This window comes from Dromiciops gliroides, chromosome 4 (assembly GCF_019393635.1).
Source record: "Dromiciops gliroides isolate mDroGli1 chromosome 4, mDroGli1.pri, whole genome shotgun sequence".
Lineage (NCBI taxonomy): Eukaryota > Metazoa > Chordata > Mammalia > Microbiotheria > Microbiotheriidae > Dromiciops > Dromiciops gliroides.
Window position 1 is genome coordinate 460,333,321 of NC_057864.1, and position 27,903 is coordinate 460,361,223.

At 43.7% G+C, this 27,903-nt stretch overlaps 1 protein-coding gene across 1 annotated transcript in view; it reads right to left on the minus strand.

Annotated features, from left to right (window-relative positions):
• RAB11FIP4 (RAB11 family interacting protein 4) overlaps positions 1-27,903 on the minus strand; it is a 173,676-nt gene that overhangs the window by 108,983 nt on the left and 36,790 nt on the right. Inside the window, exon 3 of the mRNA XM_044000326.1 lies at positions 22,438-22,526. Within this exon, the coding sequence (XP_043856261.1) occupies positions 22,438-22,526 (89 nt within the window). The remainder of the gene's footprint in view (positions 1-22,437; positions 22,527-27,903) is intronic.

Below are 27,903 nucleotides of genomic sequence, written 5' to 3' on the forward strand. Positions count from 1 at the left end.
TGTCTCTCTGTCTATGTCTCTCCCTCTCCCCCTCCCTCACTTCCTGCCCCCCTCAAACTGTACCCAATGATTTCATTGGTATAGAAAACTCCCAGTGTGGAAATTCCCTCTACCAATGAAAGTCTATATTTTCCTACAATTTCTGGTGTTAGAATCTAAGGCTTTGTGTCTCTGAGATGAGCTTTCTCTTTATTATAACACCCTGGCTCTCAGGTAGTCCTTAAGGGGAGAAAAACCTCAGGCCATGACTACCTTTCCCTGTGCTAGGCACTGAGCTAAGTGCTCAAGATAAAGAAGCAGAAAAAGAAAATAAAATTATTCTAGTCCTCAAGGAGATTACATTCTATGGGGAAGATGGATACACATAAAGAAATACAAGTATAGGGGGCAGCTAGGTGGCGCAGTGGATAAAGCACCGGCCCTGGATTCAGGAGGATCTGAGTTCAAATCTGGCCTCAGACACTTGACACTTACTAGCTGTGTGACCCTGGGCAAGTCACTTAACCCCCATTGCCCCACAAAAAATGAAAAAGAAAAAAAGGGGAAAAAAGAAATACAAGTATAGACATAGATATAGATGTGTGTTTGTGTGTATACATACATACATACATACATACATATTTGGGCAGCTAGGTAGCACAGCATATAGAGTGCTGGGCCTGGAGTTGGGAAGGCTCATCTTCCTGGGTTCAAATCTCATCTCAGACATTATTAGCTGTATGCCTCTGAGCAAGTCACTTAACCCTCATTGCCCTGCTTCCCCGCCCCCAAAAAAAGTGATAGAGAAAATGTTCAGTAGATTAAATGTTTTGGGGGGGGGGGCAGGGCAAGGGGGTTAAGTGACTTGCCCAGGATCACACAGCTAGTACGTGTCAAGTGTCTCAGGCCAGATTTGAACTCAGGTCCTCCTGAATCCAGGGTCGGTGCTTTATCCACTTCGCCACCTAGCTGCCCCAGATTAAATGTTAAAATGTGCTGTGGGTACATTTTTAGGAAGAGCCAGTTGTTGAACATTTACCAGCACACTGCTTGGGGAGAGGCATTAAGACCTGGGGGGATCGGGAGGAGCTTCACGTAGGAGGTGACAAGCGCTGAGAGGGAACCACGTGTCTATCAGCAGACTAGGGCATTTCTATCCTGGGCAGCAGTGGGAGGGTGAGAAGAGAGAAACCCAAGCAGCGACTTACTATCTTCTGCCTAGGAACATCATGTGAAACAGCAGGTAGGACGTTTTTGAGGAAACACAGTTTGCTGTGGGAGAGGCAGTTGAGAATCATTCTGCTTGACTCCCTGTCTTGTCGATTTGATCATCCATCCTCCGCTCCTCCTGCCACTGTTCTCTAGAGTCCTACCATGGTACAGTGAGCATGGGCTTGACTAGGATAAGTGAAACAAATGGTTGGTAAGCTCCCTTTACCTTCCCTTATTAACCTAACTAAGCTGAAGGGTAAAATTTTGCTGGGAATTCTGGTCCTGGGTGCCTCCTTGCATGATGAACTTCAGGTGCAGGTATGACCTGACCCAAAGTGAGGTGTTAATTGTACTGAGGCTCCTCATCTCCCACAGAAGGATCGTTTGTAGAAGCTGAACAGAACATCTAGATGGATAAGAAATGCAGCAGGCTGGGGGAAGGGAAAGACACCAAGTATGGGATGCTGTTAGAGACCAAGTTTGTTAAGCCCCAATAGTTGCAGGAAGTGGGATGGGGAATGGCCAAAGGCAGTAACAGGAAGTAGGGGTGGGAATCTCGAAATTCCACCCCTGCTTCCTTTAACATTCCCTATCCATATGATTGTGGACAAGACACATAACAGGTCAGTTTCCTCACCTATAAAATGAGGAGGCAGGCTTCTAAGGTACCTTCTACCATCATATAATATATGAGCCTGTCTTCTGATCTCCATCTTTTGAGGGAAGCAAAACAGCTGTCCAAACCATGAAGCTGTCCGTCTACACTAAGGCCCTGAACACTGTCAAGATGACAGGACAGAAGACCATTGTTCAGAACAAGGCACACATGGCTTCCCAAGAGGATAATGCAGGGGCGGCTAGGTGGAGCAGTGGATAATGCACCCACCCTGGATTCAGGAGGACCTGAGTTCAAATTTGGCCTCAGACCCTTGACACTAGCTGTGTGACTCTGGGCAAGTCACTTAACCCTCATTGCCCGGCAAAATAAATAAATTAACCAAATAAATGAATGAATGAATAACTGAATAAACAGGTAAATGGATGAATAAATAAATGAGTAAACAAGTAAGCGAATAAATACATGAATAACAGTTTTTTTAATCTTTTTTTCTTTTTTGGTGAAGCAATTGGGATTAAGTGACTTGCGCAGAGTCACACAGCTAGTAAGTGTTAAGTGACTGAGGCCGGATTTGAACTCAGGTCCGCCTGAATCCAGGGCTGGTGCTCTATCTACTGTGCCACCTGGCTGCCCCTGAATAATGTTTTTTAAAAAGAGGATATTGTTCCTGAAGGTCAGGTCCTCCTTCAATATGGCTCCTCTCATGAGGACAAAGCTATCAGGAGACAATGGAGGAAGCCACTCTCTACTCTGGAAGTGATTGGCTTCATGCTAGAGAGCAAAGGCCATGGCTCTCTAGTTTGAGCTGGAAAAGTGGCCGGGCAGGAAAAGCAGAAGACTGGGTACATGCACTAAGAAGCAGAACCAATAAAATCGAAGCTTTTCCAGTGGGGCGCGCCCCAGTGACAACTTTTAGTTCCCTGGTAGTTTCTATCTTTCCCCAATAAAGCTGTGACTATATCTGCCTATTTGTCTATCCATCCATCCATCCATCCACCCACCCACCTGTCCGTCCATCCGTCCATCCATCCATCCATCCATCCATCCATCCATCCATCCATCCATCCATCCATCCATCCATCCATCCATCTATCTATCTATCTATCTATCTATCTATCTATCTATCTATCTATCTATCTATCTATCTATCTATCTATCTATCTATCTATCTATGTGTATACATACATATATTTATATAGGATAATTTAAGAATAGGATAAAATAATATTTATTATTAATATTAGTTATATTTCATAATATATTGTATAATAAATTATGCAATATTATATAATCTATAAATATAGATTATACGATTATATTTATTATATTATATTTATTATTTTGTTACACCATGTTTTCTCTTTGGGCCTCAGTTTCCTCACTTGTAAAACGAAGGGAGTTGAACTAGATGGATTTTAAAGGTCCTTCCAACTCTAGATCTATGAACCAATCATTATACAAGCCTAGGCCCCGATTTTGCTTCAGCTCCCGAATCTCAACCAACAGATTTCTCTATTTTCTCAATGAAGGTGGGTTTTTTTAGAGGAACGATGCCTTTCTTTCCCTTTCTTTCCTTCTGGGCTTTCGGACACAAAAATTTTTTTTTTTTTTACAAAAAATGTAACAGCAGCAGCTCAGAAAAAGGCAAGGACCCCGTTGTGGCAAGAGACCCACCAATGCCAGCCAGCAGGGCTGCCTGATTAACTCGACAAAACAAGCAGGGGAGGACACTTCCACACCCTCCTGCTTCGCAGAAGTCTTCTAAGTCCCTAGAGCTGAAAATCCTGAAGATCCTGGCTCTGGCAGGGAAGAGAAGACAGATGTCCAAAATGTTGAGAAAGCAAAGTAAGAAGTACTTTATCAGGGCAGCTAGGTGGCACAATGGATAAAGTACCAGACTTGGATTTAGGAGGACCGGAGTTCAAATATGACCTCAGACACTTGATACTTAATAGCTGTGCGACCCTGGGCAAGTCACTTAACTCTCATTGCCCCACAAAAACAAAAAAACCAACCAAACAAACAAACCAACCAAACAAACAAACAAACAAAAAAGAAGTACTTTATCTCCTAGAAGCAGTTGCAGATAAACGAGCTAAGTTGCGGGATGGGTTCTGTGTACCAGGTTTCTACTGAGAAGAGTTGGAAGGGCCCTCCCAGGCTACCCTCCTTCCAGCTGATCTGTTGTTTATCTTCTATGAGTCTAGTTATTTACTAGTTGCTGTGAGGCAGCTAGGGAAGACACAGAATAGAGTGCTACACTTAGAGTCAGGGAGACCTGAGTTCAAATCTAGCCTTAGACACTAGCTATGTGACCCTGGGTGAGTCATTTAACTTTTCTCTGCTTCAGTTTTTTTTTTTATTTGTAAAAGGAAGATAATAATAGGACCTACCTCCCAGGGTTGTTGTGAGGATCAAATGAGATAACATTTGTAAAGTACTTAGGGCAATGCCTGGTACACAGTAAACATAGGTACTTAATAAATGCTCCTCCCCACCCCTTCCCTTCCCAATAGAATGGGATTTCTTCGAGTAGATCCTGCTTTTTTCTTTCTTCCAATCCCCACCAAGCACGGTGCCTGGCACATAGTAGGCACTTAATAAATGCTTATTGACTGACTGACCAACCCTATCATTTTACTTGGGAGGAAAGAGGGGAAAGGGACTTTTAATCCAATCCAACCTGACAAATATTTATTAAATACCTACTGTATACAAAGCGTTGGGCTGGATGGTAGGAATATAGAGACAAAACAGTCCCCACCTCTGAGGAGCTTGCATTCTATTAGGGAATGCAAAATGTGAACAGGTGTAGTGTCCTAGAACAAGCCTTTAGATGTGACGCTGGGTTGGAATCCCAGCTCGGCCAGTTTTTACCCCTTCTCCTGTCCCGGGACAAATCACCTTTCTATGCCTCAGGTTTCTTAGCTACAAAATGAGGGGGTTGGAATGGGTGACCTCGGAAGCCCCTTCTAGCTCCTGTAGAAGCAACACCATTTGAAAGGGAACAGAGCATTAATGACCCAGGGGAGCCTTACTCCCTAAGAAAATAACACTTAGGGGCAGCTAGGTGGCGCAGTGGATAGTGCGCTGGCCCTGGAGTCAGGAGTACCTGAGTTCAAATCTGGCCTCAGACACTTAACACTTACTAGCTGTGTGACCCTGGGCAAGTCACTTAACCCCAATTGCCTCACTAAAAAAAAAAAAAAAACACTTGAGTGGAGTCTTGAAGAGAAGTGAGTATTCTAGGAGGCAGACATGAGCAGGACCCAAAGTTCAGGCACCAAGAACAGCCTGTGCAAAGTTATGGATGCCGGAGATGAATGCAGTATGTGAAAGGGCAATGATAGAAAATGTCTGGAAAGATAAGAAGCCAAAGGGCTTCAGATGTCAGGCTGCAGGTTGTCTTGTAGCCTAGAAGTAATAGGGAGCTGTTGAAGATTCTTGAGTGGGGAAGTGGTATGGTCAGACCTGTATTTTAGAAAGATTATTTTAGCGGGTGGTGGGAGGCCACCAGCCTTGCCTCACAGTCCTCCTAATTCCAAGTTCAATGCACTTTTTATTCCATTACAATGACACTCATTAAGGGGTAGTGAGTTCTGAGATATTTTTTGGGCTGTGGGCATAAATTTACCCAGATCCATTCTCATTCTCCAGGCATTTACAAAGCCAGGCCTCATAGGGTTAAAGAGAAATCCATTCTCAGACCGGCTTCATTAGCCTGGTGCCCTGACTAGCTTAGCTAACCAGCCCCAGATGCACAATAGGAATCTCCAGGATTTCTATGGTGCTTTTCTTCCTAGGGGTTTGATCCATTTTCCCACTGGTTGTCTCCATTGTCCTTGCCTCCAGGACTCAGCTGTTGGTGGCAGTGGGGGTGGGGAGGTGGGAAGGAATTTCTGGGAAGAAGACAGCCCTTGAATTGCTTTCTCAGCACTGGGTGGGTCCATCCCTACTGTCTGGCTGCCTACATGCAAACAGCCCAATGCTGGGCACTATGGGGGGATAGAGAGAACGAGAAAATGAGGCCCTTGTCTTTGATGGGTGTGTGGTCTAACTGGGGAGTCAGAGGGCACATGGGAAAAAGAGATAGCCCTCCCCCCATACAATAGGTTCCGATCTCACAGGACTGCTGGAGGATAATGGAGAGAATCAATGCGAAAGTTCTTGCAGCCACAGGGAAAGGCTGGCAGGGCTAGGCGTGTGTCAGGGCTGGTGCTTGAAAGAGGCCAAGCTGAGAAGCTCCAAACCAAAAGAAACAACATTAATTTACTGAAGCTTGAATTGGGCCCAAAGATTATTGTGACTGAACCAAACACTCCTAATTGTCCTTCCCAAACAAAGACAAAGTTCTCATGTAAACGAATTCTAATGGGAGAACCCGCTCCTTAGAGAGCCCGGGAATTGTCGGGAATTGTGGCAGAAGACTTGTATTGGAATCCCAGGCCTGCTACTTAGTGCACTATTCCTCAGTGTTATGGGCCTCTGGGTGCTTCAGAAGTTTTCTGGGGTACATCAAAGAACCTTCTCCTTGAGAAATTAAACCGAAGGACAGACACACCTAAAGAGATAAGTGGCACTGGATCGGACCGAGTTAGCCCCAGGACCACCACCTTTCTTCATTCCAGTCTCCCCCAGCCCTCGGGGAGATAAGATTAGGTGTGGCTGCTGCCTTTGTGGCACGGGGAGGACCGAAATGGCTTGAGAAATCTGGAGCTGCCCCTCACCCAATTTCCCCCAGCCACCACCAGTGGGGGATGGTCCTCCCCAAGTAAGGGAACTTTTCGCAGATCATCACCTCATGGGACCACCATCAGTCCTCTATAAAAGTATCTGTCTGTCTCCTGCTTGAGGAGATAGGTATCTCAGAGAGCCACACCTCTGTGTCGTACCTTCTCCCCATGGGAAGAAGTCCAAGGATTTCTCTCTTGATTTCCTTTCCCTAGCACCTAAATAAACCATTATTTTATTCTAATTGGATTTGTGTGCAAGAGGGTGTAATTCTTTAAAGAGGAATTCCTAAGGATCCCTACCCCAAACCCCCACTATTTTCCCCATAACACTCAGCATCCCCTTTCTGGGTCTTAGTTTCTTTATCTGTAAAATGGGGCAGCAAGGTGACACAGCAGATGAGTAACAGGCATGGAGTCAGGAAGACCTGAGTTCAAATCTAGCCTCAGACACTAAGCTGTGTGACCCTGGGCAAGTCACTTAATCTTGTTTGTTTCAGTTTCCTTATCTGTAAAATGAGCTGCAGAAAGAAATGATGAACCACTCAGGACCTTTGCCAAGAAAACCCCAAATGGGGCCACGAAAAGTAAGACATCACTGAAATGACTGAACAAAACAACAACAATAACAAAATGGTGGTGGTGGCAGAGGTGGTAGTGTTTGGCTTTTGACCTGCATCTGGGATCCTTAACCTGAGATCTGTGAATTTGTACTTTTATGACTTTGATCACTGTCTTTGGATAGAATTGGTTTCCTGTGTTTGGATAGAATTGGTTTCTTTTGCATTCCTATTGTGCATTTATAGACAATATGTTGAGAAGGGGTTCCCAGGCTTCATCAGCCTGATGCCCATGGGGTCCAGGACACAGAAGAAGATGAAGAACCTCAGAGTTGGGTGAGCCCTGAAATTCTTTCCAGATCTCCATCGAGGGCCCTGGGATTCTTTCTAAAAAACTATTGCCCCAGAAGAAAACTGGGACGGGTTCTCCAAACAGACTTAGGAACAAATTTCCCATTTTCAACCAATTAAAAGCTGCCCTGACTCCATTAGGTTGCATACCTAACCCAGGATTTTGGTTTTTGTTTTATTTGGTGGGGCAATGAGGGTTAAGTGACTTACCCAGGGTCACACAGCTAGTAAGTGTCAAGTGTCTGAGGCTGGATTTGAACTCAGGTCCTCCTGAATCCAGGGCTGGTGCTTTATCCACTGCGCCACCTAGCTGCCCCTAACTCAGGATATTTGAAAGGAAAAAAGCACATAGGAATTATGGGGGTTGGACCTGTGATGTTCAGAATTGTGAGTGATGCAAATCAGCTACCCTTCCACAACTTTTAAAGTCTTAGATGGTTTCCCAGGGGTTGGTTGTTGTCCTTTGTTCTCCAAGAAGATGAAAATGACATCACTATATTGGGGGTCAAGGCACAGTGTGTCCAGCTGTGGTCAATCAGACCAATAAGAGATTGGAAGGCTCTACCCCAGGTGGGGCATAAATAGTCCATGTGAACATTTGGGGAGGATTCTCTAAATTTGGTCAGTGTGGGCCCCTGGGTCTCTGAGCAACCTTTTAAGGACTTCACTACTCAAAGTTCCCCAGGATACTAGGAGGTGAAGGGGCTTGCCCAGGGTCACTTAGTCGGTTTGTATCAGAGATTAAATTTGAACCTTGGTCTTCCAATTCCTCTCCATCTACCGCACAGACATAAAACACTGAAATAGAAGACTCATCATAGGCTCCATTACAGGTTTTAAGGAGGCCAGATTTGGCAGAGAATAGGAGGGTGGAGTGCTGGCTAAAGTCAGGCCAAGACACTGTGTTCCATTTGATTGGAGTCCTTGGTACAACAAATAGTGCATTACTACAGGTTATGATATACAACCACCTTGACTGCTTTTCCCTTGTGACTCAGGCTGGAATAGTCCATGACCCAGTTTCCCTCTTGGGCTCAGGGCTTCCCTGGCAGATAGGGGACCTTGGGAGAGCTAGGGAGCTGTGACCCTTTTTAGAGACACAGCTTTGCTTGGCTTGCAGCCCTACAGACCTCCCCCTTATCTCCCAATTCTTTCCCATGTAGGGTTTACACCCATGTGTAGCCTTGAGTCTCCTGAATCCCAGGGTACAGTCTGCCTGAGCAAAACACTGATGTTTTATCACAGCCCAGCCTTCTGTTTCCTCCTGGCAAAAAGCGGTAGCTATTCAAGGTCCCTCTCCCCACCAAAGATTGTTCTTTGTCTCAGACACTGAAACAACAAAACATGGACCAGTGATGATAGTACTATCATTTCAGAGCCCTTCTCAGCACAATGTTTTTAAATACACAGGATTACAAAGAAAACCAGTTATATTGAAATAGGGCTATTGAATTTTTTTTCAAAATTCATATATCCAAGGTTAAGGATGCCTGCCTTAGTGAGAATGTTGGATTTAGAGTCAGAAAGTCCTGGGTTCCAATCATGTCTTTAGGGGCAGCTAGGTGGTACAGAGAATAGAGCAGGAGGACCTGAGTTCAAATCCAGCCTCAGACGCTTACTAGCTGTGTGACTCTGGGCAAGTCATTTATTCCCATCACCCCCTTAAAAACAACAACAAATCATCCCTCTGATACTTACTAACCATATGACCATAGGGTATATTACTTCACCTGTCTGTGCTCCAGTTTCCTTGATACAATTGCAACAGCAGATGAGATAAGAGGGATGATAAGCATTTCCTCCTACTCCTGTGTCATTTTCAACTTTTCTCTTTGATTTCTATATTCTAAAAGATTTTCATTACATGTCGCTTAGAGATTTTGACTATTTGGGATGGAAACATCTATCTACATCTTTGTGTACCTACTTTATATCCGTGTGAATGAGGACAATGATCTGGTCTGTGATAATGGTATGGTTCTAGGACAGTTTATTGGTTGAATTCTCAAGGATATTTTGAGGTCTGTATTTGGATGATGGTGATTTGTCCTTTGTCAGTCTGTGATAGATAAAAATCTTCTGATGCATACTTCTAGCCACTACACCTTGCTAGTTATATGGTAGAGGCTAAGATTTTACAACCTTCAGTGGCATGTTGCCTGGTTTCTACCATCTCATTGCATAATCTATATTGATCACTAAGTCTCATCTCCTTCAATTTCTTTTTCTTCTCTTATTGCTAAAACTAACATTTCTTTTCTTTTTTTTTTAGTGAGGCAATTGGGGTTAAGTAATTTGCCCAGGGTCACACAGCTAGTAAGTGTTAAGTGTCTGAGGCCGGATTTGAACTCAGGTACTCCTGACTCCAGGGCCGGTGCTCTATCCACTGCGCCACCTAGCCTCCCCTAAAACTAACATTTCTAGTACAATATTGAATAATAGAGGTGATAATGGACATCCCTGTTTCATTCCTGATCTTATCCCCATTACATATAATGTTTACTGATGGTTTTAGATAGATACTGCTTATCATTTTAAGGAAAGCTCCATTTATTCCTATGTTCTAAGTCTCATCTCCTTAAGGATAACTCTGCTGGCACTTCTGGTGGTAAATTAGCATGGTTTAGCCATTTGTTCAATGTTTCTGCATTAACAAATTGTTGGTCAAGTTCATGTAGATGTCAACCATGGAGGGTATTTGATTCCATTCTTGGAAACCACTTTCAAGCACAGTCAACATATACAACGCTATATATCTATTATCAACTTGTACTACTCTTCAGTGAAGGGATGTCAACTGGTTACAAAAGTTTTCATGAGGACCCTTTCCTGTGTGGACATCAGCTACACTAACGATCTCACTACATTTGGTCTATTTGTACATTTGCAGTATATGAATAAGCCATGAGTGCAGAAGAGAGTTAAAGGCAGCATAAATGCTATGGTGCTTTTGGATAGCTTATTCAATAAATACTGAAGTGTTTGGGGGCAGCTTTTTCAAAAAATACTGATTGTTAGAGTAGTTCTATATACCCATGGATGTTTAGGGCACATCCTTTTATTCCCTCAGCCAATATATTCCCTTGTAAGTGTTTATAAATGTTTTAGGGATACAAGCAGTTGATACTTTGTATAAAGAAAACAAACACATAATTAGGCTGTATTTGGTGGTGGTGGTGATGATGATGGTGATCATCATCTTTTGGTAATAGGTACATGAAGCCTTCTGTTAAGAAAGGTAGAATCAGACTTGAGTGTGAGAAGAAGCCGGTAAAGTGCTTTGCTAATAATTCATGAGCCACTGTGAAGAACTGGACTGAGAACTATGAATCTTCTTCAGTCCTCTGCTTTCCAGCTCTGCAGAGAAGCTTGAGTTTCATAAATGTTGACAAATGTTCTGTTGTTCATTGTATTAATAAAAGGGCTAACACAGATTTAGAACTAACAACAGCAAAGCTGCTACTCCTTTGGTACAACTTGTATTTTGTGTTGGGATTTCTTACAATTATCCAGCTACCCAGAAATATTCCACATCTTCCTTCTTTGGGGGTTCTTTCTCACTTCTGATTTCTTTAATTCTCAAGCTTTTTAAGTAAACTTTTTTGATTGATGTTGAAAGAAAGAGATTCTAGTGAAGCCCAGAATTGGGCTATTGAGATCATGTATGTGGAGCATACTCAGAGTTGCCCTTCCTGGCTGGTTGACTACTAGAGAATTTTGGGACCTGCTTCTGGCCATGTATTGCTGCTAGATGGCACAGTGGACAAAGTGTTGGGCTTGGAGTCAGGAAGACTCATCTTCCTAAGTTCAAATCTAGCCTCAGACTCTTACTAGCTATGTGACCCTGGGCAAGTCATTTACCCTGTTTGCCTCAGTTTCTTCATCTGTAAAATGAGCTGGAGAAGGAAATGGCAAACCTCTCCAGTATCTTTGCCAAGAAAAACTCAGATGAGGTCACAAATAGTAGGACATGACTGAAAAACAACTGAACAACAAATCTGACTATGTGTTGACTCAAAAGATGTGGCATTTTAGTATGATGTGACAAATCCAGAGTTGGTCCCCTGGTCTTCCTGAGCTCTGTGGCAGCAGCAGGGGGTAGCTTGGCCTCAACACTCCAGGTGGCATCATGTAATTCCAATGAGGAGTCAAGAAGGGCTGACCTTTCTTTGAATTCACCATCTCCTCACTCATGTGGCAACTGATACAGAACCAACCAAGTAACTTTTTGCCTGGGTCCCCAGCCTCCTTTTCCCCTTGTGTTTCCTTTCCTGAGTGGGAGGTTGAGCAGCAACCTTAAGATGTATGGTCTCAGGTTTGGGGCCAACCTTGTGAATTTGAGAAATCCAGAGTTCCAGTGATTAGAGTGGGCTAGTGGCCCAGAAAGTGGGCTTATTGGCTCAAGACTAGACAGCAAGCATGTACCAAGGAGTTGTTTGGGCGGTGCAGAGGTCAAGGTGAAATGTCAAATGCCTAATTAGCAGTCCTGCAGATCTCCTGTGGACTTGGAACCGTAGTTAGAGTAGAAGCCAAGTTAGTGAATCCTATCTTAAGTTTGCGTTTGATCAAATGTGCACTTACAAATATTGTGTATTTCCCATTTCTCTTGTGTGTAGGAATCTGTGTGTAGGAAGCTGTCTCATGCCTGACTCATATTGTATATCCGAGTGACTTTTTAGTCCTGCCTTTCTGAGGAAACCCTAGACATGAGCCATAATCTAAGATCTAAGGAAAATTCACCCTCCCACCCCCAGGACCCTGAGTGGGGGGTTTTGGAGGATGCCAAGAGAAAAAGGAGCCCCGTTCCCCTTTCATTAGAAGCCACACTCCTCAGAACTGAATCTGGTCCAAACTACCTGCGTGGCTATAGAAGACGGAGTGCTATACACCCGTCCCTAGGGATTGGGAGCCGGCCCCAGTCCCTCTGTGCACCCTGTATCAGTTCTTTAGACAGGAAGGAGGGAGTGAAAACTAGATTGGTGTTGGGGGTGACGGTGATTATTGAGTGGGGTGGGGGAGAGAGAGAAAAGAGAAAGGAGAAAGAGAATGAGAGAGGGAAGGAGTGGGAAGAAGAGGGGGAGGGGAAGAGGGAGAAAGAGAGAGGAGAGAAAGGAGGGCAAGTCAGGCAAGAAAGCCGATGCAAGAGCTGATGGACTGGGGTGTGGGGGTGGGGTGGTTGGGGATTCCTTCCCCCCCCCATACATATCTCTCTCAGAGTCAGCAAACTAATTGCTGTATAAATCTATTCTCTCCCCAGCAGCAGCTGGAAGTGGCTCTTACAGCCTCCCCTTCTTTGTCTATCCCAACCCCCCAATTAAAGCAATAAAGCCCCGATAATCGGTCTGCTGGCGGTGGGACCTGTTGCCCGAACATCCTTCCCTCAAAGCCCGTGAATGGCCCCTGCTCCCTCCCCCTGCTCATCATTCCCCGCCCCCCTCCCCCAGGCCTAGAGGCTGTGAATAGATTCCTGCCAGAAGGGGCTGAGAAATATCCCGGGAGGCAGCAGCTTGAACCTGCCGGCCGGCCGAGCTCAAAGCCAGACGCGGCTGCTCTGTGGGGCTGTGTGTGCCTCGCATCCCAAAGGGACCCGCTTTCGGATCAGAATTTTAAAACGCTGCCCAGTGACTGGCGCACAATAGCCGTGGGGAAGGAGGAGGGGGTAGGGCCAAGGGGGCCTCTTCTCCTCCTTACGGCAGAAAAACTAATGCCTTCAGGGCTTTGTACGAGAAGGAGGACACGGCCCAGCGTCTCAAGGGACCTTGGAGGTCGTCTAGCCTGCCTCGTTTCTTTTACAGAAGTAGAAACTGAGGCTCGGAAGCGTGAAAGCGATTTGCCAAAGATCACACCGACTGCAGATGGCCCAGGCAGTATCTGAACCCAGATCTTTGGGCTCTCCAGCGTCCCCTGCCCTGCATAACGCTTCTCCATTTTACACATCACGAATGCATATGTGGGCCTGTCCCCCACCATAGACAACAAGAGCTCTCCCCAGAGCATCCTGGGGTGTGTGTGTGTGTGTGTGTGTGTGTGTGTGTGTGTGTGCCTGGGGGGGGTATGCATGCACACAAAGAGGGGAAAAATCATGCCCTGTGCCCCTAGCCCCAACCTCTGCGCTCTCCTCCTGCCTCCCCAAGCTTATCTATGGGAAATGAAGGGAGAGAAAAGGTTATCTTAGCGGCACATGGGCAGATTCCCCAGTTGTTAGCTCTTTCTTCCTCTTAAATTGCTTCTTAGAGGCAGGAATTATTTTATTTTTGTATACTAACACAGTAGATGGTTAATAAATTTTCATTGGATCAAAGCTTTAAAGCTAAGAGGAACCTCAAGGGTCTTTTCCTCCACCCCTTCATTTTATTAAGGAGGGAAACTGAGGCCTAAAGAGGAAAAGTGACTTACCTGAGACCACACAGAGACCAAACCCAAGAGGCAGGGAGTTGAACTCAGATGCTCTGCCACCACCACTACACTGCCTGCTCTATGTAAACGTGAATTATTTGTCTACAATCCCCTTCATCTCTAGCATGAGTTTATGAGGTCTAGTCCAGAGGGTTTGCTCTGGTGCTTGGAGAAGGGCAGAAATTCTAAGACATGGGACCCAAGATGAAAAATAAATGAGATTCCACTTCAGTCTCCCTGCTCCTATTTCCATATCTGCTCCACACTATTACACAGGAAACCCTGTGAGTGAGGTAGTAGAATTCCTCGTGCCCCTTTTACAGATGAGGAAACTGAGGGGTTCCAGAACCTGTTTATTGTCACACAGACATCGAAAGTGCCTAAGGAGAGGCAGTCTGGGCGTGTGGTTGTATAACCCTGGACAAGTTAATCAATCTCTCAGTGCTACAGACATCTCTCTGGGGGAAAAGTGGCCAAATGAATGCCCATCAAAACTGGGAGAAGGAGTTTTCTCACCGAGACTCCCTAAACCACTGAAAACACATGTCTGCTTTTCAAAAGGGGGAGGGGGTTCTGTGGTAATATTTGAAGTTGCCAGATTTCTATCTACTACACCAAGCAGCTTTTCAATATCAATAGCAACAACAACAACAAACAACAACCAAACAAAACCCTATATATTTTGACAGCTCTTAGAAATTGTCTTTTTATTCTGACGTTTCTCTCTCCCTTCCCCGAGTCATCAGATTCATCTGAACTCCAAATAAAGGCCCATTGGCTTTTGGAGGGGGTCACCTCACTTCCATTTCTGTTAATACTTTTCTACCAGAAGATGTTGCTCTGAGTTAGGCCTTTTGGGGTGAGATGAGAAGTGGTCTCCAGGACTTGCTCCTGGCTTTTTGGTGGGTTTTTTTTTTTTAGTCCTGGTGTTGAGCAAAAATATATAATTTTATCATTTCCTCCCACACAATGGTTATTTTTAACCTGTTTCCAATCACAGTATTTTTTCCCCTCTCTCTGACCTACTTTTTTCTCTGTCTTAAAAAGCCAGGAGGGAACATAGAGAAAGCAATTTGGCCTTCCTGCTCCCACTCAGGTATGGATGGGATGAGATGACCTCTGAGGGCCTTTCTGGCTCTGATAATCTATGATCCCTGGATCCATCTGCTGCCAAGTCATGATGGATGAACAATTTCTGGAGGAAAAATACCCCGAAGATATGCACACAGAACTGATTCAGAATGAAATGAGCAAAACCTGGAGAAAAGTTTTCTAAATGACTGCAGTCATGTAAATGTAAACCACTTATTGAAATGGCTGTTTTGTCTTTATAACAGCTAGAGCAAAAAACCATTCCAAAGCCTCTCAAAGCAGTAGCCAACTGAGACTTCAGAAGATTGGGAATGAAACAATTCCTGTGGTAGTGGGTAACTAGAGGTGCAGAATAAAGCACAAATTTTTGGATCAGGGTAGTATGTTAACTTATCAAATTTGCTCACATTTATTTGTGACAAGGGAGAGGATTTAGTGAAAAATGGTAGAGGTGGGGAAAAATGGAAAACAGGAGCACCAATAAAATATTTCTCTTTTTTCTTTCTTTTTTTTTGTGGGGCAATGAGGGTTAAGTGACTTGTCCAGGGTCACCCAGCTAGTTCAGTGTCAAGTGTCTGAAGTCATATTTGAACTCAGGTCCTCCTGACTCCAGGGCCAGCGCTCTATCCACTTCGCCACCTAGCTGCCCCAATAAAATATTTCTAAATACAAAGAATAAAACAAAAAGTTCAGAAGTGGATACAAATAGATGGCAATTTTGTTACTTCCTTATTAAATTAAATATTTGTCAACCTCTTCATTTCCTCTTAGCCTGTACTTTATTCAAATAAAATCAAGAATTTAATACAATTTTTTACAACACAAACAAATCTAACACATCAATAAAAGTAGTGTAACAGATATTTAATTGATCAAATCCTTTTCGATTCTCATATTTATAGCTTTAAAATCATTACCATAATAATAGTAAATAGGGGGCAGCTAGGTGGCACAGTGGCTAAAGCACTGACCTTGGATTCAGGAGGACCTGCGTTCGAATCTGGCCTCAGACACTTTACACTTACTAGCTGTGTGACCTTGGGCAAGTCACTTAACCTTCATTGCCCTGCCCCCCCCCAATAGTAAATCAAAAGACTGAAATTTAAAAATCTCTCAAAGGACAAAGCAATTTTTATTGTCCTTCAATGGGATGCATTTGGGGCCTTTGGGAGTACAAGGTGTCTCAAAACATGTCATCATTGTTGATGTTGCCAACCACTAATTGAAATGGATGTTTTGTCTTTATAACAGCTAGAGCAGAAACCCCTATTTCACACAAATGAGATGCTATGAGAGGCATTGAAATTTGTATTTGCTTTGCCTTATAAACCAGAAAACTTTTTATTTTGTCATCCCCAAAACATAAAGATTTTGACATTCAAATAAATGTCTTAGTGTGCTATCTCAAGACAAGTTTATTAACAGTTCTTGTTCAGATGGAGAATGAGCCAATGTAGCAAATGGGTTTCTTAGTCATTCAGATCTAGGTTTTTAAAATAAAAGGATTGCTTCTGTAGACCCCCAAATAGTTAACAAGCAGGACTTTACTTCCTTCTCCATCATTACAGGGTAGACCATTTCTAAATTGGGAAACAGAAATATTATTTTGTAAATTTCTTATTCACAGCTCTCACTTTTTCATAAGTGCAAATCACAACTTCTGGATGAATATGAATTTGAAGACCTTTCACTGATTCATTTAGAGAACTCAGTTTTAAAAAAATATCCACCGAATATCCAAGATTCAGGAGGAAATTCTGCTAAGTGGTGCAGGGGATAAGAACTGGGCCTGGAGTCAGGAAGACTTGAGTTCAAATCCAACCTCAGACGATTACTAGCTGTGTGACCTTGGGCAAATCACTTCACCTCTGTTTGCCTCAGTTTCCTTACCTGAAAAATGAGGATAACAATAGCAGCTACCTCCCATGGTTATTGTGAGGATCCAAAAGGACAATTATTGTAAAGTTTTTAGCATGGTGTACGGTACATAACAAGTGCTTTAGAAATGTTAGCTATTATCATAAACAAATTTTCTTCATTTTCATTATTGCTAAGAAAAATGGCAATGTCTTCTTTTGGGATAAATACTATTTGGGGCAGCTAGGTGGCACAGTGGATAAAGCACCGGCCCTGGATTCAGGAGTATCTGAGTTCAAATCCATCCTCGGACACTTGACACTTACTAGCTGTGTGACCCTGGGCAAGTCACTTAACCCCCATTGCCTGGCCAAAAAACCAAAACAAAACATAATTGAGTATAAATACTCTTCGAAGTGAGAAAATCGGCATGTTTCATAATAATAGAGATGCAGCTTATTCTTAGCCCCATATTATCACAGAGTTTTGCAAAAAGCCATCCTTTCAATGCCCTAGTTTTTATGAAATTGAAAACTTCTGTAACAACTTAAAAATATGTGTGTGGCTCCTTATTTTGTTCTTCTTTTTAAATTATTATTTTTCTCAATTACATGTAAACAAAAATGTTAACGTTTATTATTAAATTTTGAGTTCTATGTTCTCTCCCTCCCTGTCCTCCCCTCCTCTTCCCTCTCCTTAAAAAGGCAAGCAATTTTTTTTTTGCAGGGCAATGGGGGTTAAGCGACTTGCCCAGAGTCACACAACTAGTAAGTGTCAAGTGTCTGAGGCCAGATTTGAACTCAGGTCCTCCTGAATCCAAGACCAGTGCTTTATCACTGCACCACCTAGCTGCCCCAGAAGGCAAGCAATTTGATGTAGATTACACATATAAAGTCATATTAAACATTTCTCTATTAGCCGTCACCAAAGGAAAAAAAAACCCCACAACAACACAGACCAAAACAACAAGAATAATGAAGAAAGTTTAAAAAGTATGCTTCAGTCTACATTCAGACTCCATCAGTTCTTTCTCTGGAGGTGGATAGCATTTTTCATCATTAGTCCTTTGGAATTTCCTTGGATCATTGTATTGATCAGAATAGCTAAGTTATTCACAGTTGATCATCATACAATATTGTTATTACTGTATATACTAGTTCTGATCATTTCACTCTGCATCAGTTTGTGTAAGTCTTCCCAGGTTTTTCCTGAAACCATCCTGCTCCTCATTTCTTACAGCACAATAATATTCCATTACAATAATACCACAACTTGTTCAGCCCTTCCCTAATTGATGGGCATCTCCTCAATTTCCAATTCTTTGCTATCACAAAAGGAGCTGCTATAAATATGTTTGTACATAATAGGTCCTTTTCCTTTTATCTCTTTGCGATATAGACCTAATAATGGTATTGCTGAGTCAAAGAGTATGTACAGTTTTATAGGCCTTTGGGGCATATTTCAAAATTGCTCCCCAGAATAGTTAGATCAGTTCACAATTCCATCAACAGGGCATTAGTGTCCCTATAGTAGTGCTTAGCATAGGACCTGGTACATGGTAGGCACAATATAAATACTTATTCTCTTCCTTTCCTCTTTAATTTTTTTTTGTTATTGGAAATGGTTTTCTGGGTGGAGGAGGTACATTCAGAAAATGAAGGTGATGTAAAAACAAAACAAACAATTTTTTCAAAAAGGAAATGAGATAAGTGGTGTCACAATCCAACTATTTATTAGTTATTGTTGCTTGCTCTTCATTCTCAAAGAGGACCATGATATCGGGAGGCGATGTCATGACTTGCACTGAATTGGATTTAAGTGAGGGAGGGCTGTACAGGGTTACCAGCCTCACTCTTTCCTCCAGAGCCGTCTGGGTCCTGTGGCAAGATATACATCAGGGCAACTAGAGATGGCCCCAGATGTTTGAGGCAATCAGGGTTAAGTGACTTGCCAAGGGTCACATAGCTAGTAAGTGACTAAGGCCAGATTTGAGCTTGGGTCCTCCTGAATCCAGGGCTCTATGCACTGCACCACCTAGCTACCCACTTATTAGTTATATATCTTTGGACAAATCACCTCCTATCTTATAAGCATGAATGAATGAAAAAGAAAGGAAGGAAGGAAAGAAAGAAAGGAAAGAAAGAAAGGAAGGAAGGAAGAAGGAAAGAAAGAAAAGAAAGGAAGGAAGAAAAGAAAAAAGAAAGGAAAGAAAGAAAGGAAAGAAAGAAAAGAAAGAAAGAAAACCAAAGTGACTATGTGGACCAAAGGGAGGCATGGGAAGTCATGCTACTGTAGCACATCTCATACATCAGAGCATATGTTAACATCTCAGTCTAAGCCATACAGAGTAGCTTCCCCCAGAAGTCCAATTCCATCAATGAATTAAGCCCAGAGCTCAAGCAGAAAGGAGGAAGGGGGTAGACTTGGTGACCCATAAACTCAGAGCTTTTGAGTTGCAGGCTCCCATCCAGTCTTCCTACCAAATGACTCCCTTCATATAATGTCCTCTAGGGTTTAAAATTCATGAGATTTCTGACAACCCTGCCCTTCCTCCCATCTCCCCGAGACCCTCAAACTCTTGGTGCTTGCCAGGACTCAGGAGCGCTCCCTGGGTTGGCATTCATTGCCTGGCCAGCTGCTTTGTCATTGTCCTCCCGCCCCCTTGCCTTGTTACCAAGAATGCAGGTTTCTCTAATTGCTCCTGGAACAAATTCCAAAGCCGCGCACCAGCTGGGATCCCAAAGCTACCCCCAGACGTGACCCAATTCATTGGGTTCACTGAAGTCCTGATAATCACATCCTCTCCCCTTCCTCCTTCCCTCAACCCTTTCTCCAGTCACCAGCCCAGGCCCCATCATTCCTTCATTGGCTGGCACAGGGGAGCACGGACCAGGAGGCATCTCCAGAAGTGGGGGGTGGGTCAAATGCTCTGCTCGGGTCCCTGGCAGTTGCGGAGCAGCTGCGTCTGCCTGGCGATGTTGGCCCGTGTCGGATCATATCACCCTGACTTCCCCAGAATTCCACATGAGAACACTCAGACAAACCCCTGCCTGAAGACACATGGCAGCCACCTCTTTCCTCCAAAGGGGTCAAAGGATTCTCACTGACTAGGTCCCCTACTCCTCAGATAGCCCTTTTGTTTCCATTTGACAGATGGAAGAATCAAGGCTTTGGGGTGAGGTGCGTGATGTATAGGATGCCTAGTGCCCAGGACAGGGTAGGTGCTTGATAAATGCTTGTTGAGCCATTGATTGATAGGGTCCAACAACAGGGGATTATGGATCTAGAGGCCAAAGGGATCTCAAAGGTCATCAGCTCCAGCCCCCTCTTCTAGTGGTCAGCCTTCTGGTGATGAGCCTCTGTCTCCAAACTTGGCCACGTCAGTCCTAGGTGGAGAGACCCACAGAGCGATCTGCCACATGCAAGTGTATTCAAAGACGCTCTGCTTTGGCAGGACCCATCACAGCTCGCCCTCTGCCATCACTGTCTTCATGACCCTAGGAGCCTCATGATGCCAAGGGAATACACGTGATGTCCATAAACTCCAATGGCTCCCTGTCACCGCTGGAATCAAGTGCTAGTGGCATTGAAGGCCCTTCACAGTTCGGCCCCAACCTGCCTTTCCAGGCTTAGTATTCAGCTTCACTCTCTCTTTGGAAAGGCCAGATCAGCCTTCTTCTTACTGTTCCTCACCTCCTATCTCTGGGCCTTTGCACCGGCTACCCTTATGCCTGCCCTGTGCTCCTTCCTTACCTCTAACCCTTAGAATCCCAAGCTTCCTCCCCAGCTCAGCTCAAGCATCGTCTTCTGCACTAAGCACTTCCTAGTTGTCTTTGCTCTAAAGCAATTGCTTGATTGTTCAGTCATCTCAGTGACGTCCTATTCTTCACGACCCTATTCGGGGTTTTCCTGTCAAGGATACTGGAGTGGTTTGCCCTATCCTTCTCTAGCTCATTTTATAGATGAGGAAACTGAGGCAAACAGGATAAAGTGACTTGCCCAGAGTCACACAGCTAGTAAGTGTCAAGTGTCCGAGGTCATATTTGAACTCAGGTCCTCCCGAATGTAGGGCTGGTGCTTTATCCACTGCACCACCTAGCCGCCCCCTCTAAGGTAATTTAACATAAATGAGCTCCTTGAGTGAGGCGATCAACAAACTTTTAAGCACTTATATGTGCCTAATTGGAGCAGTTAGAGTACATAGAGTGCCAGGCCTGGAGTCATGAAGACTCATTTTCCTGAGTTCAAATCCAGTTTCAGACAGTTACTAGCTGGGTGACCCTGGACAAGTCACTTAATCATCAAATGAGCTGCAGAAGGAAATGGCAAACCACTCTGGTGTCTCAAGTCAGACATGATTGAATGAAAACAACAAAAAATGTGCCCAAGCCACACTAAGGACTAATAAATGTTTGTTGAATGACTGATTGATAAATCAATTCAAGAATCTGATTTTTTCTTCCCCATTTTCACTTTCTCCATCAGAGTCCCAGCAAACAGGTTTTAAGAGGAAAAAAATGCCAGAGATGTGTGTGTGTGTGTGTGTGTGTGTGTGTGTGTGTGTGTGTGTGTGAACAGTGACAACATTGGGTCTGGCACCTGCGTTCTGGTTAGCAGGCCTTCTTCCCAGGAAGAGCCCAAAATAACCTTCCCTGCCTGTGTGCCCTGCGGGGACAGCGGCCTCCAGGCTTTCAGCCCCAATTACTGCAGAAGCGAGAAAGCACCTTTGAGCTGTTCCCAGCTCCAGACTTTGCTCCTGCCCCTCCTCCTGTCTCATACTGACCCCTAGCGGATAATCGGGGACCCACAACCAACACTGACCATCCAGCCCTACCTGGGCTTCTATCACAATCCAGCCATCCTTCAGTGTAGACAGCGACCCACCTGACCCAGGATAATCCCAGAATATTGGCTCTAGTAAAGACCCTAGGGAGGGCAGCTGGGTGGTCCATTGGATAGAGCATTGGCCCTGAAATTGAACCTCAGACAGTTACTAGCTATGTGACCCTGGGGGCAAGTCACTTAACCCTGAGAGAGACAGAGACAGAGACAGAGAAAGGGAGAGAGAGAGAGACAGAGATGGGGAGAGAGAGAGAGAGAGCGAGAGCCTAGGGACCATCTTGTCATTGATTGCATCATAGATTTAGATCTGGAAGGGACCTTATCAGAGAGTACCTTATCTAACATTACACAGTGATGGAGGCAAAATTTGAACCTGGATCCTCTGACTCCAAAGCCAGGGCTTGCCCCATTGTTTCACACTGCCCTGGTCTTACAGAGGTGGCAAATGGGGAGCAGAGTTGGGAAAGGACTTGCCCAACCTAGGAGGGCAGGGTTTAGGCTAATGGACTTTGCAATTTCAGCGAATATTGACTGAGCATGTAAGGCATCGGAAGAGATTGGAAGATGACGTGATCTCTGTAGGGGACCCACACCCGTGCCCTTACCAAAGGGATGCTGGGTGCCAAGGGGGCGAGCAGAGCCCAGTGAACTGCAAGGGAGAAGGATGCTCCTTCAGACTCCAAAAGCTGAAAAACGCCGGGGGGGGGGGTGGAGAAAGGAGCCACAGACCCCTCCCCCCCCCCCCCCCGCCTCCATCCCAGAGCTGCTTCCCCAGGAAGGGGCCTCATCCAGCTCTTACCTGATCTTCGTAATCCCCGATCTCTGGTTCATACTGCAGAGCTGCTGTGTTTTCCATGGCCAGCACATCCTTCAGCACCTCTCCACACCCTGGGGATACACAAGCAGGCCATGAGAAAGAGGCTTGGTCTAGCCTGGGGCAGCTTCAATCTGGGGGCGGGTGAAGAATTGTTGGTAGATGGGAAAGAGGGATGGAAAGGAGGCAGGAGTGGGGCGGGGAATGGGCTGTGCTGTGCAACAGGTCCCTAGATCCCCAAGGGATTGAATGAGGAGCCTCAAATCATCTCCATCTTCCAGCTCTAAATAATTTCGGTCTCTGCCTTTTCCTGAACAGGAGTCAAGAATCATTTAGCAAGTGTCTATTAAACAGACTATAGCAATATGTTGAGAAATTCAAGAGGACAAACTTGTATTCATACCAGGGAGGCACGTGTGGTTCAATATTAGGAAAACAAACTAATCCTGATAACAACAAAGATAACAAAAACAATGATTGTTTGAATGGGTGCAGAATTACACGGAGCTTATATATGTAAAGAATCCTAAAAAGCATAGGCAGAGAACTGGTCTTGTGTGTGTGTGTGTGTGTGTGTGTGTGTGTTTGCAGGGCAATGAGGGTTAAGTGACTTGCCCAGGGTCACACAGCTAGTAAGGATCAAGTATCTGAGGCTGGATTTGAACTCAGGTCCTCCTGAATCCAGGGTTAGTGCTTTATCCACTGTACCACCTAGCTGCCCCCTGGACTAGTCTTTAATATGATCAAACACATATATTTACAACCAAGAACTACCATTGTTTGCAATGTAGAAATGATGGAAGTTTTCCCATTACAATCAAGGGCAAAGTAAGGATGACCCCTCTCTCCAACTATTATATGACACCCATCTAGAAACATGGCAATAAGATAGGAGACCAAAACTAAATATATAAACACAAGCATATAGAAGAGGAAATGAATACTATGACATGGTGGAGTATTGAGAAGAAAAAAACAACAGAGAATCAGGGAAGAAACTAATTAAGATGATTAGTAGCTTTATCAAGGTGGCAGAATGCAAAATAAATTCACAAAATCATTAGCATTTTCATATTTAAAAAAATCTAATTGGTACCTCATTAGGAAGGGAAGGGAAGGGGGTGGAGGAGGAAAGGGCAAGAGAGGAGGGGAGGAAAGGGAAAGGAAAGTGAAAGAAGCTTCCTGTGTCTTCACTCACACCCTTAACTTCACCCCATCCTTTTGTGGGTTCTGAATTCCAGAAATTGCTTTGAACATTAAAAGTTGTTTGGAGGGGTTCTGGGGAGAGCTTGGTTGAGTCCCTGCCTTTCTTTGCCATCTTGTCTCTGCCCCCTCCAAAGGTTATTATAATTTGGACTTTTTAATTTAAGAAGCAGTGTGATACCATAAAAGGAAAAGGCTTTAGAATTAAAAGAGTCAAATCCAAGCCTCTATCCTAGGACCACCACCTACTTCACTATGTGATCTTGGAAAAAAACATTGGATTGTGACATTTCTCAGACATTCCAACAGATTGTTCTCATCCATAAAATGAGAGGGTCAGACAATATGGCCCATAAGGTCTCTTCTAGTGCTAAACCTATAAACCTGTGATTCTATGATTGTTAGTGAGGTTAAGCCTTTTTTTTCAAGTGATTATTGACAATCTGAACTTCCTCCTTTATAAATTCTTTGGCCATTTTCTCCATGGGGAATTCAGTTTTGCTCTTTAACAATTTTAATGGTACAGGGCTGCTAGGTGGTGCAGTGGATAGAGCCACAGACCTGGAGTCAGGAAGTGAGTTCAAATTTGGCCTCAGCCACTTACTAGCTGTGTGACCCTGGACAAGTCATGTAACCCTATTTGCCTCAGTTTCCTCATCTGTAAAATAAGCGGTTTAAGGAAATGGCAAACCACTTCAGTATCTTTGCCAAGAAAACCCCAAATGGGGTCATGAAGAGTTGGACGTGACTGAAAAATGACTAAACAACAACAAATTTTATTAGTTCCTTATGACTTTTAGATATTATGTTTTTACCTGTGATATCTATCATTAATATTTTCTCCTGGTATTTTTTCAGTTTGCTTCTTCAGAAATAGTGATATCCAAGGTTTGGTGACATTCAGCACAACCAGGAATGCATTTGTATTAAAATGACAGATTTTTGTATTAGGGAGCATCTTGGGATTGTTCAGGGCACTGAACAATTTCCCCCAAGCAATCCGGACTTCTTTCTTCTTCCTGATCATTTCTGTGCTTGGCTCACTAAATATCTAAAGCATCTATCTTACATGTAACACATGCTCAGTTATCACCATAATAATAATAACAATAATAAAGCATTTTAAGGTTTGAAAAGTGCTTTTGTTTGTTTGTTTGGTTTGGGTTTTGCAGGGCAATGGGGGTTAAGTGACTTGCCCAGGGTCACACAGCTAGTAAGTGTCAAGTGTCTGAGGTCATATTTGAACTCAGGTCCTCCTGAATCCAGGGCCAGTGCTCAGCACCACCTAGCTGCCCCTTGAAAAGTGCATTTACAAATATATAATTTATCCTCATAATAACCCTGGGAAGTAGATGCTATTACTATCCTCATTTTCCAGTAAAGGAAACTGAGGAAGACAGAGTTAAAGTCTCTCAGTGTCACATGACTGGTAAGTATCTCATGGCAGATTTGAACTCAGGTCTTCCTGACTCCAAGTCCAGCCACCTAATTATCAATCCAAATGGAGCATAATAGATAATAGGCATTTGTCATATGGATTATGGGTGCAACTTCTTTGCAGTAACTACAGATCTCATTGAGGAGACCCTGTAGCAATAAAGGACTTAATATAATCAGCTCATTATCCACAAATAGGAGAATATTGCGTTCTAAAGCAGGGGGTTTTAACCTTTATGTGTGTCATGGACCCCTTAGATGATGATCTAGTGATAATTTTGAACCCCTTCTCAGCATAATATTTTTAAATGCATAAAACAAAAATATAGGATTCCAAAGGAAATCAATAAAATACAATTATACTTGGTGTTGTTCAGTCATTTCATTCCTGTCTGACTTTTCATGATCCCATTTGGGGTTTTCTTTGCAAAAATGATGGTGTGCTTTGCCATTTCCTTCTTCAGCTCCTTTTACAGATGAGGAAACTGAGGCAAACAGGGTTAAGGGACTTACCCAGGGTCACACAGCTAGTAAGGAGCTGAAGCCAGATTTGAACTCACAAAGATGAGTCTTCTTGATTCCAGGCCTGGCACTCTGTTCTCTATGGCGCCACCTAAGCTGCCCTGACAATCACACGTGTTCATATACCTCAGGTTCAGCGCCCCTTATCTCTAGGGAATCTCTCTTTTATTGGGGTCTTGCATAAATCAATCTTCTTGATAGTGGCAAACACCTTTGGCAACATTTGTCTCCCTGTTTGTGCCTTGCTTGACACTAATAATCAGATTATCGAACGAAGTTCCCTCTATGGTTCCATTTAACAAGGAAATCTCCCATGATCTTAAGCTATTTAGGAGAGACTTTGTGCTGGAGGAAAACCCTAATGGCTACAGTTTGTTTTTCTAACTCAAATGGGGTTTTTTTGTAACTGAATAATAAACAATGTTTTCTCTGCATATTTTCCCTGTTATGGTTTTGTAATTATTTTTACAGTGACAGCAGGGCTCTTGTGAGGATCCAGTAAGGTCAAGTACGGGAAAATTCTCTAAAAACTACCATAACACCTGGGGCTCCCAGAATGATCACACCAGGTTCTATGGTCCTACATCTACTCAAAAACCATAGCTTATGAGTACTTTATTTTTCTCTAGTCTGCCAGAGCACACAGTTAGTTTAAAAAGCAAGGTATTCAAAAGAGCTACCAGAGTAATAAAAGTTATAAAAGACTAGATTTCCATCAAATGTACACACCATCAATGTAAAGTGTGAACACATAAAGAGATTGTGCATTTAGGGGACACATGCTTCCAGGTCACATCATATCTCTGGGGCTACAGAACCACTGATATCTTCTGGTGACCGTATCAATCAGTGAGGATTATGCCAGGTATTGGGGATATAAAGGCCAAAATCAAATAGCTCCTTATCTCAAGAATCTTAAACTCCTTTAGGGGAAACAAAATTAATATAAATAAGTATATAAAATGAATATAAATAAGTATATAAAATGAATACAAGTTAACTTTTGTTGGGGATACACTATCAGAGGAGGGTGAGCAATCAGGAAAGGCTTCCTGGAGGGAGTGTCCCTTGAGACAATGTAAGGATTCTGGGAGTTTGTTCAGAAGGAGAGTGACATGATTGGATTTTCACTTTAAGATATCCCTGGGGGGGGGGGCAGGTGGCGCAGTAGATAAAGCACCGGCCCTGGATTCAGGAGTACCTGAGTTCAAATCCAGCCTCAGACACTTGACACTTACTAGCTGTGTGACCCTGGGCAAGTCACTTAACCCCAATTGCCTCACCAAAAAAAAAAAGACATCCCTGGGGCAGTTCTGTGGAGTATATCCTCATGCTGTTCTCATTGAATCTGTTCCTCATCTTTAGATGTGATGTATGCCCTGCTCCGAGGGATGTGTAGTAACTGCTGGTCTCCCTGCTCTTTTTTCCCCTGTGGTTTTACCAGTCTTTGTCATTGGCATCTCTGTTGCTCTCATGGTGACTGCTGAGTATTAACATAACTTTCTGGGCTCATGCTTTCACGGATGCTCACTGACCATCTCAGCTCCTGTCTGCTATTATACAGTATGAGGGAGCTCTCTCCCTGATAAGGAAAGACTGATAGCTCTTTAGTAGCAGCCACCATAGGGAGCTAACAGAAGCCAGGCAGAGAGCCCACATGCTAAGATTAAACCATTTCAACCTCCGTGTCTGGTTCAGATGAAAGCCCTGGCTTCCAGATAATCACATCCCAAGATTCTCAGTGGTTTAGCGTGCAAATCAATTTGAATGGGACCAAATGGCAAACTAAGAGGCAAAGTCAGACTTCTCCACCTACCTGCCCTAGGACCATACCTTTATTATGCATAATCGTCCCCTTGTTTTGGCTTTGTACTCTGGTCAATAACAAACCTTGCTTTTCCCTTTACTGCAAAGTACTATGCAAGTATGAAGAATTTAGGATTTTTATTATAATTATAACGACTTACAGTGGTTCAATGAGAGTCCGGGAGTATTTTTTGGTGGGGATAGAGTGGTACTAAGGGGTGTGCTTTCTTAAAACAGAGCCCAGTGCAGCATGATTATGAATAAATGATAAGTAGATGAGATGGCCAAAAAAGAAAAAAAATCATTATCTTGATTCCATTTGGCCACTTCACCTGGTCTGCTGATAACATCCCACCTCTTCCCTGTAACTGGCCCAGGATACTTAGGACTCCATTTTGGGGAGGACCCACAGACTTGCCCTATCTTTATTCCAAGCCCTTGTCAATTTCTTCAGCCAGTTGTTTTCTCCTCAGCTGGATGGGG